The sequence below is a fragment of the Gorilla gorilla genome, chromosome 1 (genome assembly GCF_029281585.2).
Source record: "Gorilla gorilla gorilla isolate KB3781 chromosome 1, NHGRI_mGorGor1-v2.1_pri, whole genome shotgun sequence".
Taxonomy (NCBI): domain Eukaryota; kingdom Metazoa; phylum Chordata; class Mammalia; order Primates; family Hominidae; genus Gorilla; species Gorilla gorilla.
This window is the reverse complement of record NC_073224.2, coordinates 239,981,039-239,996,581: the sequence shown is the minus strand read 5'-3', so window position 1 is coordinate 239,996,581 and position 15,543 is coordinate 239,981,039. Positions and strand designations below refer to the sequence as shown.

Genomic DNA, 15,543 nt, shown 5'->3' with positions numbered 1-15,543 from the left:
CCCGAGGGGACAATGGAACCTTTGCCGCCCCTGGGCCCTGACTGGATGTGTCACCGCCAGAACCCATGAGGAGGGTGCACGCTGGCAGTGGCCCGCCCTGTCGTGACCGAGCCCCACCCCCTGCAACCCAGGGCCCCCTGAAGACCTAAGCTGAGGACCCAGATCTTGCTCAGGAGTCCTTGGTGCCCCAAAAAGCCCAAAAGTCAATGAATAAACAAGGTTTCCAGAGAACCCAAGAGCAACGGCCACATCCCCGCCGCCCAGCCCGTAAGCACTCCTCTGCGAGGCCACAACGACATAGACCACCAGGGAGAGGGGGACTGTGGGCGCCTCAGTATCTGGCAGTACAAGGTGCTCCCCAATATTCAAGTGAAGTGACCAGCCAGGGGCCACAGGAAAGGCATCAGAACTCCTCGGGGACACGAGAAGTTCAGGCAGGGTCGGGGCGCTTCCTGGAGACGGCGCCAAGCTGGAGCCTGGGACCCAAGGTGGAGGCTCCCGACAGCTGACCCCCCCACCTCCCTCTCCCCCTCTCTCTTCCACAGGTGAGTCCTGGGTCCTGCTGCCAGGTAGGGGACTCAAGGGGAAGGTGTGGGGGATTAAGCTGCCCCCCACTCGGACCCAGGTACAGCCGCACACCCTCCATCCCCACAGCCTCCATCGTGGGGCCGGCCAGCACACTCTCACCAGCAGCGGGGGCCTGGGGTCTGCTGAGGGCCAGTGGGCCTGCGTGTCTGTTTCAGCTAAAGAGACCTCGGACCCCGGAGGACTCGAGGCCTGCGTGTCCATGGGGCCCCCTGTGCCCCCGCCCCCTCCAGCCCCTCTCCCCTGAGTGTGTCTTTAAGACGGGGACCAGGACAACTGAATTACCAACTCCGGAAAGACCCCCAATTCCTGGTTTCCAGGAAGATGAGATTTGTGAGAAGCGGGGGTCTGCTTCCTCCCCAACGCCAGGCGCCACGGCCTCCCATGAGGGTCACTGGCCGAGAGGAGCTAGCCCTCTCCTGCCCTGTCCTCAGAGCTCAGCCCAGCATCGGAGGGGACAGCAGTGATGACCCAGGTCCTAGTCAGCGGGCACAGATCCCAGCAGCTGGGGCAGCCGGGGGCCACCTGTCCCTCAAGGACCCCCCCACCTTGTCCTGGGGCTGGGAAAGGCTGTGTCCAGCTCTGTCTGCGAAGGGGCCCCCGCCATAGGTGTCTCTGTCAGCGGCGGGGGATTCCCGCACGGCCAAGTCCAGATCTCAGTGGAGGGTGGGGAGGGGGCTGGCTGGGAGGGGAGGCTCCGCAGCGGCCGGAAGCACTTCTGGGAACAGAGGTGGCCTCCGGCCCTTTTCTCAAAAGTCCGACCCCAGCGGGAGGTTGGGGCGGCTGCGGTTTTCCGGGCAGATGGAGGCCGCCCTGTGCGAGTGGCTCGGGCTTCCAGGGGGAGCAGAGAGAGGCCCCTCCCCGTGGAGCCGAGACCACTGCGCCCCGAGTGGGAGGGGGCGGCGGCCTCTCCGGGGCGACCCCGGCCCCTTCTCCGCACCCGGCCCCGCCCGACCCTCCGCGCCCTTGGGACCCCCCTCCACGGCGGGCTCGCGCTGGCCTCGGCCTCCCCCACTGAGACCCCTGGAGGCGCCCCCGCCCCCACGCGCGAGAACCCGCCCGCCTCCCCCGGGCTCCGCGACGCACGCCGGGGCCCCCGCCAGGCCCGGAGGGTCGCGCTCCAGGTAAAGCGCGCGGGGCGGGCCCGGGAGGACCCGGAGACTCCGGAGACCCCGCCCAGAGCCCGCCCCGCCGCCCGCGGAATCCCCCGCCCGTCCGCTGTGCGTCAGCCCGGCCGCCCCCGCGCTGACGTTTCCGCGCCGAGGCCCACGCGAGGCCGCCCGCGAGGAGTTTCCGCGCTGAGTCAGCCCCGCGGGAGCCGCGCTACGCGGGCCGCCGGTGTTTTCTGGGGCCGGTGCGGGACAGCCCCGGTGTGGAGGGCGCGTGGGGAGAGCCGGGGCCGGGCGGGGAGGATCCGGGCTGCAGGCAGGAGTGCGCGGGGCAGGGCCCGACCGCTCAGCCTCCCCGGGGCTCACACGGGAGGAGCGCGCCGGGACCAGTACCCATCCCCGAGCCCAGTACCCAGCCTCCAGCCCAGTACCCAGCCCCGAGCCCAGTACCCATCCCCGAGCCCAGTACCCAGCCTCCAGCCCAGTACCCATCCCCGAGCCCAGTACCCATCCCCGAGCCCAGTACCCAGCCTCCAGCCCAGTACCCAGTCCCGAGCCCAGTACCCATCCCCGAGCCCCGTACCCATCCCCGAGCCCAGTACCCAGCCTCCAGCCCAGTACCCAGCCCGGAGCCCAGTACCCAGCCTCCAGCCCAGTACCCAGCCCGGAGCCCGGTACCCAGCCTCCAGCCCAGTACCCAGTCCCGAGCCCAGTACCCAGCCTCCAGCCCAGTACCCAGCCCCGAGCCCAGTACCCAGCCTCCAGCCCAGTACCCAGCCCCGAGCCCAGCACCCAGCCTCCAGCCCAGTACCCAGCCTCCAGCCCAGTACCCAGCCCCGAGCCCAGCACCCAGCCTCCAGCCCAGTACCCATCCCCGAGCCCAGTACCCATCCCCGAGCCCAGTACCCAGCCCCGAGCCCAGTACCCATCCCCGAGCCCAGTACCCAGCCCCGAGCCCAGTACTCCACGACGCCGAAGGGCCGGGTCCTGCCTCCAGGGCTGAGCACCTTCCCCGGTGTCCCTGTGCCACCCTTGGGCTCTCCACACTCCAGGTCCCATGTTGTGGGGGACGGGGAGCTGACGTCCCCTCTGCCCTGTCCACCTACTGTGAGCTGGGCCCACCGCCCCACTGGGAGCTGAGCTGGGGGCCAGGTGTGCTGTGCCTCCAGGGTGCTGCTGAGACGCCTGCACCAGCCTGCCCGCCACTCACCGGCAGCTGAGCGAGCCTGTATCAGATCTCAACTGGAGCCTGGAGCTGTGTCAGATCTCACCTGGAGCCTGGAGTGGGAGGCTGGGCGGGCCGAGGGTGGGATGGTGAGGAGAGAGGGCTGGCCTGGAGATGGGGCCGCCCACCACCAGAAAGTGCTGGATGGCACCCGGGGGCCGGCAGGCTGTGTGGCCAGAAACCAGAGACCCAGGGGCACCAGAGAAGAGCCCCCGAACAGGGGAAGCCGCTGAGCCTGTATCCCTGAGGAGCGCTGGGCCCAGGACTGGAATGGCCCCTCCTCGGGCCCCACCCCCACCCAGCCAGGAGTTCCCAGAATGGGCCCTGGCTGCCCTCCGCTTTGCCCCCTGTGGAGGGGACCACGGCCAGGCATGGGCACGGTGCCCCAAAGCCCAGCCCCGGGCGCCCCGTCCTCCCCCAGCACCTAGCATGCATCCACTCAGGTCACTGGACAAGTGTTTATTGAAGGCCCCCTGCAGCCAGGTCCCATGCTGGGCACTGCACACCCACGGACACAGCCTCCCGTCCTAAGACCCCACCCCATCAGGGCCAGCAAGGGAGGAAGGGGACCATGACTGTGTCTCTCTCTCCCTCCTGCAGGGCCCAGCCACAGCCGCCGAACTGCATGGTCCAGGGCGCTGGTCACTGCCACCTTCCTGCACCCACTTCTGCTGCCAGGGGAGCAGGGCCTGGCCCAGAGCAGAACGCAGAGCCCCTGCGGCCTGGGGAGCTCCTGGGGAGGGGCTGGCTGTGGTCGGCGGCCCCGGAGGACGGCCAGGCTCACACCCACAGGTCTCCCAGCCGCCCCTTCTCCTCTGCCGATCGCTCGCCGCGCTCTTCCTCGGGGAACTGGCAGCTGCTGGCGTCTTCAGTCGACGGGGGCACCTCCAGCAGCAGCTGGGTCTCTGCAGGGGGGCCACGGTCAGCAGGCAGCCATGCTCCCACCTCCCCCCACCAGGCTGTGACAGACCTCGGGGCCACATGCGCTGACTCCTCAGCTGCCAGACGTGCAGTCCAAGCTGGGCCGAGGTCAGGAGGAGGACGCAGGCGGCCACGGCCAGGAGGACGACAGTCAGCCACCCAAGCGGCTCTGCCGGCGGGGACCCTGGGACGCACACGGCGTTGTGGGTCTTGTTTCCAGGGAACACAGTGAGAAACCCGAACTGGGTGCAGCTGGAATACACGGACGCGGCCTCCCATCAGCTCCCAGCTGCTGCCCTCCGTGCTGTCTGGGGCTCGCCACAGTGCAAGGGACAGAAGAGGACCCTTCCTCAGAGTGGGCCTGGACCACCCGGCCGCCGGCAGGGCCCACCCAGGACTCACTCTGTCCAAGGTTTGCAGTGGCCTTCGTGGCCCCCGGAGAAGGTCCCCGAGGCACAGTCGATACACCGGAAGCCAAAACTGAATTTTCCTGGTGTGGGGTGTGGGGGGAGGGAGGGAGGCTGGTGGAGTTGCTGGGATGGATGAGGAGGGCGTCAGGCCAGTGCAGGGGTCCATCTGGGGTCTGGGTGCTGAGTAGAATGCCCCCCCATCATCCATTCAACAGAGTTCTTCATGGCCCAGGACTGGGGCCCATGTCTGCCCGTCCCAGGTGGGGCGTCTGGGGTGGGGCCCAGTGAGGGCACCTGGGGGAGGTGCGCAGAGTGCAGTGGGCCTGCCAGGGAGGAGAAAGGCCTGCCCATTGGGGGCTGAGGGTGGGCAGAAGCCAGGCAGGACCCGGTAGAACAGAGGGTGGAGAACAGTGAGGGTCCCAGAGAGAGTGAGGCTGGGTCCCAGTTGACCCCAGACCCTGCCCCGTCCAACCTGACACAACCTCCCCAGTTGTACCTCCTCCCAGCTCTCATGTGCCCAGCCTGACCTCTCCTGTCAGGTAAACAAGCCGCTAAGAGGACTTGAGTTGCTCCTTCCAGAACAGGGTGCAGCCCCAGGCCCCAGACAGGACTCCGGGGGGCACACGGCAGGCTCTTTTCAGTATTTGGTGAGGACAGACAGGATGGGTGTCCCGGGCCTGAGAGCCAGACAGCTCCTGGAACCCGCCCCCACCCCCCCGCAGGGTTCTCACAGCCCTCGTGCTGGATGGAGAAGCCCAGGCTGAGAAAGCAGGGACAGGACACCCCCAGAGCTTCATGGCCTGTGGTGCCTGAGCATGGCCTGGCCTGCCCGGCCTCACAGGACCCAGGACTCCAGACCCCACACACCACATGTCCTCGCCGGACACCTGTGCCCACGAGCTCTGCCTCGGGCCCTAGTGGAACCCCTGGCCTGTGTGGACTCCCAGAGGCACCTCCGGGACTTACCCTGGGACTGTACCCCCTGGCCTGGGGGGCAAGGGTGGTGCCGGCAGGTCGTGCAGCAAGGGTCTCCGCAGTGGAATTCAGGCTGGACACACATGCAGTCCCACTCGGAACAGCACTCCTCGCCTGGGCAGGAGACAGGCCAGCCCCCCAGCAGCTGGGCTGAGGCCCCTCCTCCCCAGGCCTCCCCTCGGCCCTCCCGGGGAGTGAGGTTGTCCGTTCTCCACCCACAGTTGGCTCCAGGGAGCAGAGGGCTCCTACCTGGGAGTCCGGACCCTGGGTTTATCCAGCTGTCTCTTTCTCCTGGGGCCATGTGGCCTGGCTACTCCCCCTTTGCGCCCCACAGCTGCCCCTGCCCAGGTGCTAACTCCATATGCAACCAGGAGCTGCCCCTGCAGGACCCAGGGGTGGCCCCCAACAGTGCACAGTCCCCTGGAGGCCCGTCGACACCTCAGAGGCCGCCTGCCTGGTGTCCGGGTGCTGCTGTCCCCACCACCAGCCACACTGGGCCTCCGGACAGAGCCTCCCTTCCCAACCCACAGGCCCTGGAGGAAGAAGCTCTGGGGTGACTTCCCTGCCAGCTTCCTCTCCAGACCAGCCATGTCAGCTGAACCCTCATCCCCAGGCGCAGGTCAGAGGCAGGCAGCAGGCCAGACGGTGGTGAAGGGGGGCCCTCAACTGGGCAGGAGGGGGCTGGGCGATGGCCAAGGGCTCACGACCCGCCCAGCAGGACCTGGAACAGCCGTCCCCCACCTCGGGACCCCAGACCCCTCTTGAGGGCGCTCCCACCTGGCTCACCCCTGCTCCCCGCCAGGGCCACTGGCTGGAGCTGGCACACCTCCGCCTCCCTCTGGGATCCTGCCTCCCTCCGGAAGGCTCCCGCTGCTGGCGGCCCTGTGCCCCACCCTCCTTAGACCTCAGCAGCGCTGGTCTGAGCACGGGAAGGGGGCGCCCGCCCATCCCGGCTTCCGCGGGGCACCTTGGCCGGTCCGCGTTAAGTAAACGCGGTTTACTTACCCGGGTAATCGCGGCAGCAGCGCGTCGTGTGAACCCGGCAGCAGCGCGCGTCCGTTCCCGTCCCAAGCAGGAGGTGCCCAGGGCCGCACCCGGGACCCCCGGTGGGGCGCTGACCCAGGCTGAGCGCGCACAGCAGCGCCAGGCCGCACAGGGCCCCAAACGCGCCCATTGCCCCGTGCCGTGCCATGCTCGGGTTTCAAGAGCCCACAGCAAGTTGGACACGCCCCGTCCCCGTCCTCACCCGCCCTGCCCGGAGGTGGCTGGGACCGTTCATGACCTGAGAATCCCGACCCAGGTGAAATGCGTGTGAGGAGGGGGTGTAGACACTGCAGACACAGCCCGGTCCCCCGCAGGTCGCCGGCAGGGGCGGGGAAACCAGGCTGGCGGGATTAGAAAGGTTTTCTATGCAAAGTCTGCGGCCACGTTGGTGGGCCCCAGTGCAGGGGGCGGCGTTTAGCATCTTGTCCCATGGGGGCCACCTGGAGGGCGGGACTCAGCCAATCACTCCTCCATCCCACTGCCTCTGGGTGGTATCTGTGAGTCCCCGAGAGGTCTCCACAAATTCTGGCCACCCCCAGAGAGCCTCAACCACGGAGCCCCGTGCTGGGGAACCCCACAGAATGGGGACAGGGACCCCTCGGCTTAGTGCACCCCACCTGGCCGGCTTCGGGTGTGAAACTCACCATGGGCTGCAGGCCTGTGGGCTCCCCTCCCCCTTGCTTGCAGCTCTCCAGGACCCCCCTCAGGCCAACCTGGGAAGTTCCCCGGAGCTTGGGAGGGGCACCAGGAGGAGCTGGTGGGGAGACGAGAGGGTGCTGGCGCCTCCTCGGGTCAGTGTCAGCCACCCCCGCGGGCACCCAGGGCCCGGTCTCTCAGAGCCACCTTCATCCGTCGCACCAGACAGATCCAGGTCCCGGAGGGAGTCGAGGGGGAGCCCCTCGCAGAGCTCTCGGGAGACTGTCCTATGTCTCTCTGAGCCTCAGTTTCCCCTGTGGGCACCGAGGGGTTCTGGGACCCTGCCTCCACCAGGAAGCCTCCCTGGATTGCCCAGCCCTGCTTCTGCGCCGTCCAGCACAGGTGGAGACCCCCATGAATGCTGGGGGCTGGGGCTCTCGGGAACGTGAACGTGGATGTGGTTCAACACTGCTTTGAGACCTGCAGCCACCGCCTCACCCCGTAAGGCGGTTCCTCCTTTTCCAAGGTAAATGACAGGAATTAGCTGTTTGTGACACCCCGGAGTTCTCAAATCCAAGATGTAGGAGCCTGCCTTGGAGAGGCAGCCCTCAGACACTGCAGAGAAGGAAGGGGTCTCTGCAGCTCCAGGCCGCCCCGACGCTCGGAAGGAAAGGGGTGGGGCCAGCTGGGCCTGGGGGCCTTTGAGAGGCCTGGAGATCTTCAGCCCCGAGGCTGGGAGGGGGTCTGGGCCCCTGGATAGAAAGAGGCGCCATCAGTGGCTCACGCCCGTAATCCCGGCACTTTGGGAGGCCGAGGTGGGCCTCGGATCACCTGAGGTCAGGGGTTCGAGACCAGCCTGACCAACATGGAGAAACCCCGTCTCTACTAAAAATACAAAAAAAATTAGTCGGGCGTGGTGGCGCACGCCTGTAATCCCAGCTACTGGGGAGGCTGAGGCAGGAGAATCGCTTGAACCCGGGAGGCAGAGGTTGCGGCGAACCGAGATGGCGCCCCTGCACTCCAGCCTGGGTGACAGAGCGAGACTCCGTCACAAAAAATAAAGAAAGAATGCTCGTCAGACCACACGGTGTGAGTCATCCATCTAGAGGCAGGGACAGAGTTAGAGAAGCGAGCAGTTTATGGGGCCAAGTGGGAGGCGGCCAGCGGGCAGAGGAGCTCCTCCCCCCTGCCCCGTGGCGCAGCTGACACTTTGAACAGCCCGAGAGCAGCTTGCCACACAGGGTGGTCCCCGGAGGGGCTGCAGGGGTGTGATGTCCACCCTCCCATCCCTCTCACCGCAGAAGGCCCCTCCCCGGCTCCCCGTGACTCCTATCCTTGGGCTGCGAGGCTGGAGGTGACTTGTTCATCTTATTTTCCGGTATTTTGTGAGCAGCTCACCAGTGACACAAATGACGGGGCATTCACACAGCAGAGCAGCCCACGGGCCGGGCGAGGGACAGCCCTTGCGTACGTCCAGAAGGGCAGCTGTGAGGCCCCAGGGGGAGGGTGCAGATGGGCACTGAGCCAGAGCTCAGGCGGGGCCTGGGGCACAGATGGCACGGGAGTTGCCAGCAGAGATGGCGTCAGGCGAGGGGGCGGGGAGGGTGAGCGTGGAGACCAAGAGGAGGTGGCCCCGTGTCCATCTGGGGGTGCGGCAAGGGGTCCTGCTGGGGAATACGTCCCACAGGGCCTGGGGGGCGCTGTGCCCAGAGGGGAGGAGACAGGAAGCGATGGGTGTGGGCGCCAGGTTTGGGGAGGAGGCCCCTTTCCCACAGCCTTCGACCTGCGGGCCCCACGGGATCTGGCCGCTCCAGTCCTGGCCACCTGACCCCTTCCCCCACCCACCCGCCATCCTGCCTGGAGGCCTGGCCTCGCCTGCCCCACGGGGCGGGGGGCTCTCAGAGGCGCGGCCCCAACCCTGTGCAGGGCCTGCAGGCTGAACCGTGTGCAGGAACCCGGGGAACTCAGTGAAGGTGCTGGATGGGGGACAGGACGGCCTCTGACTTCCCTGTGCTGTGGGGGGAGGCTTGTGGTTGGCAGAGAGTGGGTGGAAGATAGAGGTTTGAGGAGACAGAGACACAGGGGAGAAAACCAGCTGCAGAGGCAGGAGGGGTCCAGGGCAGCCCGAGGCCAGAGATGGGCGTCTTCCTTAAAACCACCTGTGGTCCCGGCACCTTGGGCTGCTGTGAGTGGCGCGTGGCGCTCCCACTGTGCACCCCCACGGCCGGTTCCCCACTTCCACGACACCGGCAGGGGGGAGCCATCAGCCAGGCACAGGAGGCCTGGACAGCCGTGGGCAGCGTGCACTGTTGGAGGATGCGGGGAGAGGGAAGGCTGGCCCAGGGACGCTGTGTGCGGCAGCGGGTGCAGCTACGGGGCTGGGTCACACCAGCCACGGCGGCCGGGGTGTCCAGGCTGTGCCAGGCCCTCAGCAAAACCTTCCGTGAGGCTTCATGTGTTTCTTCTTAAGTAATTTTTTTAAATTTCATTTTTTTTTTCCAGTCACTTCTCACTGCAGCCTCCATCTCTTGGGCTCAAGTGATCCTCCCACCTCGGCCTCCCAAGTAGCCGAGACCACAGGCATGCACCACCACACCCGGCTGATTTTTTCTATTTTTCCTAGAAAGAGGGTCTTGCCATGTTACCCAGGCAGGTCTCAAACTCCTGAGCTCAGACGATCGTCTCGCCTCAGCCTCCCAAAGTGCTAGGATTCTAGGCGTGAGCCACCGTGACCGGCCTCGGCTGTGTGTTTCTTGCTCATGAGTGCAGTGAGGGCCAGGCGTGGTGGCTCACACCTGGAATCCCAGTACTCCAGGGTGCCGAGGCAGGTGGATCACTTGAGGTCAGGAGTTCAAGACCAGCTTAGCCAACGTGGTGAAACCCTGTCTCTAATAAAATACAAAAATTAGCCAGTTGTGGTGTTGGGCGCCTGTAGTCCCAGCTACTTGGGAGGCTGAGGCAGGAGAATGGCATGAACCCGGGAGGCAGAGGTTGGTGAGCTATCACGCCACTGCACTCCAGCCTGGGTGACAGAGCAAGACTCCGGCAAAAAAAAAGAAAGAAAAAACAAGTGCAGTGAGATGTCTTAGCCCTCGGGAGTGTTTCACGTCAGCCCCTGACACCTGTTAAGCACAGTGGAGGCAAACAGGCACCTCCGCCTCCCGAGGGACACAGATGTCACTTGGACGCCTGGGGTGTCTTCCCTGCGGGAAGCCTGCAGGGCTGCTCCCGCCTTGTTCCCGAGCTGTGGCCTCGGGCGTGACTGGCGCTGTGCAGGCTCTGTGCTGCTCGAAGGATACCCCACTCCCAGACACCAGCTTGAGAAGATTCCCGCACGGCTGGGGACGGCCCCAGGGCCTTGGGAGCATCTGTGGACACCCGTGGTGTGGGCCGGGGAGCTGGGAGCTCATCTGAACACGCCAGCACTCGCGCATCCACGCTGCTGGCGGATGCCTGGGTTTCTCCACTGTGGGGCCACGTTACATGAAGTTGCTGTGGTCATTCTCATTCAGATCCCAGGACTCTAAGTGCACAGGAGTGGGACGGCCGGGGCCCAGGGTGGACAGAAAGTTGGCTCAAGCAGAAACTGTGGTTTCCAAGGTGACTGTCCCCCTGGACACCTATGGCAGGGACATAGGGGCCGTGTGGGCCCTTGCAGGGACTCCTCGGGGTGCTCAGGGGCCCTGGGACCCCCTCCCAGGTGCAGCAGGGGTAGGCGTAGGTGTGGAGGGGAAGAGGGGCAGGTCTCTACACTCCTCCTCCAAGGACACAGAGCCCCAGGGGTCAGCCACTCCCAAGCTCCTTGGGCGACCCGGGGCTCAGGGGCCGGCCGCCCTTGTCAGTGCCTGGCCAGGAACCTCCACCCCAGGTGGCCTCGGGCCTGAGCTTTCCCAGTCACTCCCCCCGCTCCCCACTCAATCTGGAACTCGCACCCAGGGACCAACCTCCAGGGTCCCACTTGACCCCGCTACCCCCACCTCCACCCTGGCCCAAGACCCCTCTCCAGCCACAGGTTGGCACAGCCCAAGTCTCCCAAGACCACTCTCCAGCCACAGGTTGGCACAGCCCAAGTCTCCCAAGACCACTCTCCAGCCACAGGTTGGCACAGCCCAAGTCTCCCAAGACCACTCTCCAGCCACAGGTTGGCACAGCCCAAGTCTCCCAAGACCCCTCTCCAGCCAGAGGTTGGCACAGCCCAAGTCTCCCAAGACCCCTCTCCAGCCACAGGTTGGCACAGCCCAAGTCTCCCAAGACCCCTCTCCAGCCACAGGTTGGCACAGCCCAAGCCTCCCAAGACCCCTCTCCAGCCAGAGGCGGGCACGGCCCAAGCCTCCCAAGACCCCTCTCCAGTCAGAGGCGGGCACGGCCCAAGCCTCCCAAGACCCCTCTCCAGTCAGAGGCGGGCACGGCCCAAGCCTCCATGCCACAGGTGTGCAGCCCACAGTGCCAGTCGGAGACTCCCGTCTGCCAAGGTTTTTATTGTGGTCCCGCGGGGCAGGAGGTATGCATGGCATACGTAAGCAGAGAGCCGGAGGCAGCCATCGGCACCTAGAACGGTGCAGAGTTGGCCCAGGAGCGTGGCGGGGCAGGCGGCCTGCACCTGCCCTGCTCGCCCAGCAGACCCTCCGGGCTCCAGCCTGGCGGGGCCCAGCGTCCACCTTGGTGGGCCCAGGTCAGATCTTGGCCAGGGTGGAGTGGGCGTCGGCCTGCTCCTCTTGGATGGGGGTCCGGAAACTGCCTCCCCCTGGGGAGGAAAAAAGAAGGAGAGATTGGTGGGCGGGCCTCACCCGCCAGGAGCAGTGCGGCAGGGCCACGAGGCACTCACCAGGGGGCTTGTGGGCATTGGGGGGCAGCCTCTGGTCCCTCCGGAGCAGGTACAGGGCCAGCAGGATGGCCAGGGGGCCCAGCAGCCCCAGCACCAGGCCCAGGCCCAGGATGGCGGCAACCGCACGGCCTGCAGGAAGGGGTCTACTGGGTGGGGTCCACAGGAGGGGCCCCCATGCCGCCCTCCCCTCTTCCTATTCGGGTTGGGGGCCCCGCTGGGCTGGGACAGGCGCCCTTACCCCCGGGGACCTCCACGGGCCGGGTGGAGGGTCCCTGTGAGGTTCTGGGCCAGGCTTCAGTGGGCTGGACAGTGATGGGCCTGGCCGGGGGGCCCTGGGTCTCCTGGGGCTGCGTGGCTGGGGGGTCCCTGTCCTCACAGATTGCGTCCGAGCTATTGCTGGCCGGCTGCAGGGTGTGCTTCCCAGCCAAGGTGCAGCTGTGGGGGAACAGGGGGTGTTGCTCAGGCCAGAAACCCCCTGGGACCCGGGAGATGCAGTGGGGATAACAGGGTCCGCGCTGGCCAGCCACAGGCAGCGTCTACCACAGACACCAGGCTAGTGGCAGCCAACGACACTGCCCAGCCCCACGTGCCCCCCACAGGGGCCTCCAAGGCCACACACCCTTCTCCCACATCTACACCACCCACTGGCACCTCCCTGTCCTGTGCCCCCAGGGCCTCCCAGCTGCGGAGGGTGAGGGTCCCACACGCCTAGCTCCACCCACAGGGAAAGGCTGCCCCCAGGCAGCAGCTTCCTGCTCCCCAACCAGGTCCAGCCACACAGCCAGGCCCCCAGGGCCACCAGCACCTCCCCTTCCCCCAAAACTGCCCCCACCCCACCTGCCCCCCCCCAGCCCCTCCCAGCTCCCCAGCTCCTCCGCCCTCCTAACCACCCCCAACCCCCCCAGCCCCTCCCAGCCCCTGGCCCCTCTGCCCCCTCAAGCCCCTCCCAGCCCCTGGCCAGGCCACTCACTTGGTCCAGGGCTTGCAGGCCTGGTTGTCGCCTGGGGAGAAGTGCCCTGGAGGGCAGGGGGCACAGTCTGCAACAAAGATAGGGTGGTCAGGGGCTGCCCACAGGCCCCGGGTGCTGGGGACATGGGGCAGAGCCTGTGGGGCAGGCACTTGCCCCCCCACGGCCGGGTGGTGGGTTTGGCCTCTGGAAGCCCTCCCTGCCCACATCCCACCCATGAGCCCTGACCCGGGAGCTCGGTCTTGAGGATGCCAGAGGAGGCACCGGTGGGGCCAGGTCCCTGCGGCCCACAGCCCATCTGCGTCACAGACAGCCGCTATGCACACCCCCAACCGCCGGCCGCAGCCACCGAGCTCACCAACTCCAGGCTTGTAGCTGTCCAGGGGCTGGGTGCCCGCCCGGCAGCGGCAGACCGTGTCCTGTGTGGCCGTGCACGGCTGCTTCCGCTCACTCCCACTTCCTGAGCAGGGGCCGGATGGGGGGGTGGTCAGGTGGGGGCTGTGGACAGGGTCCTCAGGAAGCGTGGGCACTGGAGGACAGGTTGGCCTCCCCACCACACAGAGGGCCGTGGGCAGGAGTCTGCGGCCTCCCCTGAGACTTGGAGCCCCTGCAGCCCCCGAGGCTCCTGGGCCCTCCCTTCCTGGCCACAACCTGGGGCTGGTTCTGTGGCAGCCCCAGCCACCCTTCCCTTCCCCTCCACCGCCTCCAGCCACCAGCCCCGCCTGCGGCAGGGTCTCCATGGCCCAACCCCCCAGCCTCACTGCTCGGGCCAGCAAGGCCAGGCCACATGGCCAGCGTGGTCTCCCCGACTCCACGTGGCCTGGGCCGAGTCTGGGCCCCTGGAAGGAGAGGGGGTGCCCCTGGGAGACGCCTCAGCTCCTCGAAGGACCCCTGTGGCGGAGCAGACCCCGCTGTGGTTTGAGGTTCGTTTCTGCGGCTGTGGGAGCCCCATGCTGCTGCGTGGGAATGTGGGTGCCAGGCTGCCGCCCCCTGTGCTGGGTGGGGCTGTGGGGCCAGGTGGGAGCTCACTGAGGTTACACCACGTGCAGGGCTTGCACGGCTTGGAGCTGACCACGTCGTTGTAGAAGCCCAGCCCGCACGGACGGCACACCGTGTTCTGGGAGCGGCTGCAGCGGCTCACCATCCCGTTGCCTGCAGCAGAGGCCGGCGTCAGGCAGCGGTCAGGCCCCAGGCTTGCGCCCGTGGACCACCCCCAGGCGGCTCCTCTGCCAGGCTTGGCCGGCCCCTCGCCCGCCCCCTCCCCAGGACCAGCCTCCTGGCTGGCCCATCCCTGCCCCAGCCCCCAGTCCCTGGAGTGCCCGTGCGTGGCGACCCCTCCTGAGGCCTCACCTGGCCTGCACTCGTGGCAGCACCGGTCGTTGCTGGGGTAGGTGTCCCCGACACAGTGGAGCCCCGTCGCGGTGCTCAGCCCCAGGCCCAGGAGGAGCAGAGCCGCACACGGCCCGCGGCCCAGCCGCCGAGCCCCCACGCACATCCTCGTCTCTGCTGTCGCCAGAGTCTGGGTTTTCCTTGCGGGGTGTGGCTATAAGGACTGTGGAGGAGGGGAGGGGAGAGGGGAGGAGGGCAGAGGAGGCGGGAGGAGGAAGGTGGCAGGCTGGGGACCCTGGCTGTGGGCTGGCCACAAAGGCGGGGTCTGGGCACCCCCAGCATTGGCTTATTCTGCCTTCTGACCTCTTCTGCCCAAGACCACCGTGTTCAGACCCCAGGGCACAGTAGGGCCTGGCCTGCGGCTCGACCCTCAGCAAAAAGGTCCATGGAGCACGTGGGTAAACTGAGGCAGCACTGAGTCAGGAGAGGCAACTCTTCAGTCTGGACCTTCAGGGCTGTGGCACTGCTGGAGCATGGTCCCCCTTGTATGCCCAAGACTAGCTCTGAGCAGCAGTGACCACAGCCACGGTAAGACAGACACCCATGGCCAGGCACGGTGGCTCCCGCTTGTAATCCCAGCACTTTGGGAGGCCAAGGTGGGTGGATCACCTGAGGTCAGGAGTTCAAGACCAGTCTGGCCAATATGGCGAAATCCCGTCTCTACTAAAACTACAAAAATTATTCGGGCGTGGTGGCGGGTGCCTGTAATCCCAGCTAGTCGGGAGGCTGAGGTAGCAGAATCACTCGAACCCAGGAGACAGAGGTTGCAAAGCAGAGATCGCGCCACTGCACTCCAGCCTGGGCGACAGAGCAAGACTCCATCTCAAAAAAAAAAAAAAAAAAGACACCCGTGACCAGGGCCCACGCTGAGTGTGCCTGAGCACGGCAGGTGTCTATGGCTGAACTGTGCCCCTTAAATTCCTGCGTGGAAGCCCTAACCCCCATGTGGCAGTGTTTGGAGACAGGCCTCTGAGGAGGTGGTGAGGGTGGGTCCTGGATGGCCTGGCGCACACGGGCACGCAGGCAGGTTTCCGCCTTCTATGCAAACAGCTCTCAGGTTCCAGGGTTGCCCAGAGGACGCGAACTGCCCGGAGAGCTGGGGAGCAGGTGCAGGGCTGGGGGCTCCCTGGGCCCTTTCTGCACCTTTCAAATAACTGTGACCAGCCTGTGATTATCCAAAAGTTCATTTTTGAAGTTGCAAGTGGAGAGGGGCCTCTAGGAACAGAGCAGCAGGGAAGCGGCTGGAAATCCCCTCCTCCCAGGAGCACAGGAAACAGCTGCCTGCCCTCGGCCCACCCGTGGGGAAATTCCCAGCCGTGGAGCCCGCTGGCCCTGGAGGGGGAGGGAGTGGAGGGAGAGGCCACCCGCCCTCAGACTGAGGGTCCCTAAGTTGGTCACCCTCCCCACACCCCCACAAGTAGAGAGGATCCTGGAAGGGCTCAGAGCATCCCAGACAG

General features: G+C 66.5%; 2 protein-coding genes across 8 annotated transcripts; both read right to left on the bottom strand.

Moving 5' to 3' along the window:
• Positions 1–3,341: 3,341 nt before the first annotated feature.
• Positions 3,342–6,726, bottom strand: TNFRSF18 (TNF receptor superfamily member 18). Of its 3 annotated transcripts, none has more exons than XM_055381937.2 (5): positions 6,231–6,720; positions 5,217–5,339; positions 4,243–4,330; positions 3,890–4,092; positions 3,343–3,824 (listed from the first exon to the last, which is right to left on the bottom strand). In XM_055381937.2, the coding sequence occupies exons 1-5, from the start codon at positions 6,415–6,417 to the stop codon at positions 3,700–3,702; spliced, it is 726 nt and encodes a 241-aa protein (XP_055237912.2). In that variant the 5' UTR covers positions 6,418–6,720; the 3' UTR covers positions 3,343–3,699. The 3 variants fall into 3 exon arrangements, with proteins under 3 accessions (XP_055237910.2, XP_055237912.2, XP_055237915.2); XM_055381940.2 differs by having other exon boundaries at positions 3,362–3,824; positions 4,243–4,373; positions 6,231–6,724; XM_055381935.2 differs by having other exon boundaries at positions 3,342–4,092; positions 6,231–6,726.
• Positions 6,727–11,528: 4,802 nt separating this feature from the next.
• TNFRSF4 (TNF receptor superfamily member 4) lies at positions 11,529–14,406 on the bottom strand. 5 transcript variants are annotated; one of them, XM_055381983.2, is made up of 7 exons: positions 14,048–14,406; positions 13,727–13,849; positions 13,056–13,157; positions 12,701–12,767; positions 11,969–12,165; positions 11,731–11,859; positions 11,529–11,649 (listed from the first exon to the last, which is right to left on the bottom strand). In XM_055381983.2, exons 1-7 carry the CDS (start codon positions 14,190–14,192, stop codon positions 11,579–11,581), a joined length of 834 nt encoding a protein of 277 aa, XP_055237958.2. In that variant the 5' UTR covers positions 14,193–14,406; the 3' UTR covers positions 11,529–11,578. The 5 variants fall into 5 exon arrangements, with proteins under 5 accessions (XP_055237958.2, XP_055237949.2, XP_063559579.1 ...); XM_055381974.2 differs by having other exon boundaries at positions 11,529–11,859; XM_063703509.1 differs by lacking the exon at positions 11,731–11,859.
• Positions 14,407–15,543: the final 1,137 nt, after the last annotated feature.

Excerpts from the sequence above, each read along its gene's own strand:
- TNFRSF4 (XM_055381974.2), bottom strand. The coding sequence starts at position 14,192 with ATGTGCGTGGGGGCTCGGCGGCTGGGCCGCGGGCCGTGTGCGGCTCTG. Across the intron at positions 13,850-14,047 it reads CTGCCACGAGTGCAGGCCAG|GCAACGGGATGGTGAGCCGC; the intron begins GTGAGGCCTCAG and ends CCTCTGCTGCAG. Across the intron at positions 11,860-11,968 it reads GCCCGTGGAGGTCCCCGGGG|GCCGTGCGGTTGCCGCCATC; the intron begins GTAAGGGCGCCT and ends CCCTTCCTGCAG.
- TNFRSF18 (XM_055381935.2), bottom strand. The coding sequence starts at position 6,417 with ATGGCACGGCACGGGGCAATGGGCGCGTTTGGGGCCCTGTGCGGCCTG. Across the intron at positions 4,331-5,216 it reads CCAGGGGGTACAGTCCCAGG|GAAAATTCAGTTTTGGCTTC; the intron begins GTAAGTCCCGGA and ends ACCCCACACCAG. Across the intron at positions 4,093-4,242 it reads CACTGCAAACCTTGGACAGA|CTGCACCCAGTTCGGGTTTC; the intron begins GTGAGTCCTGGG and ends CGTGTATTCCAG.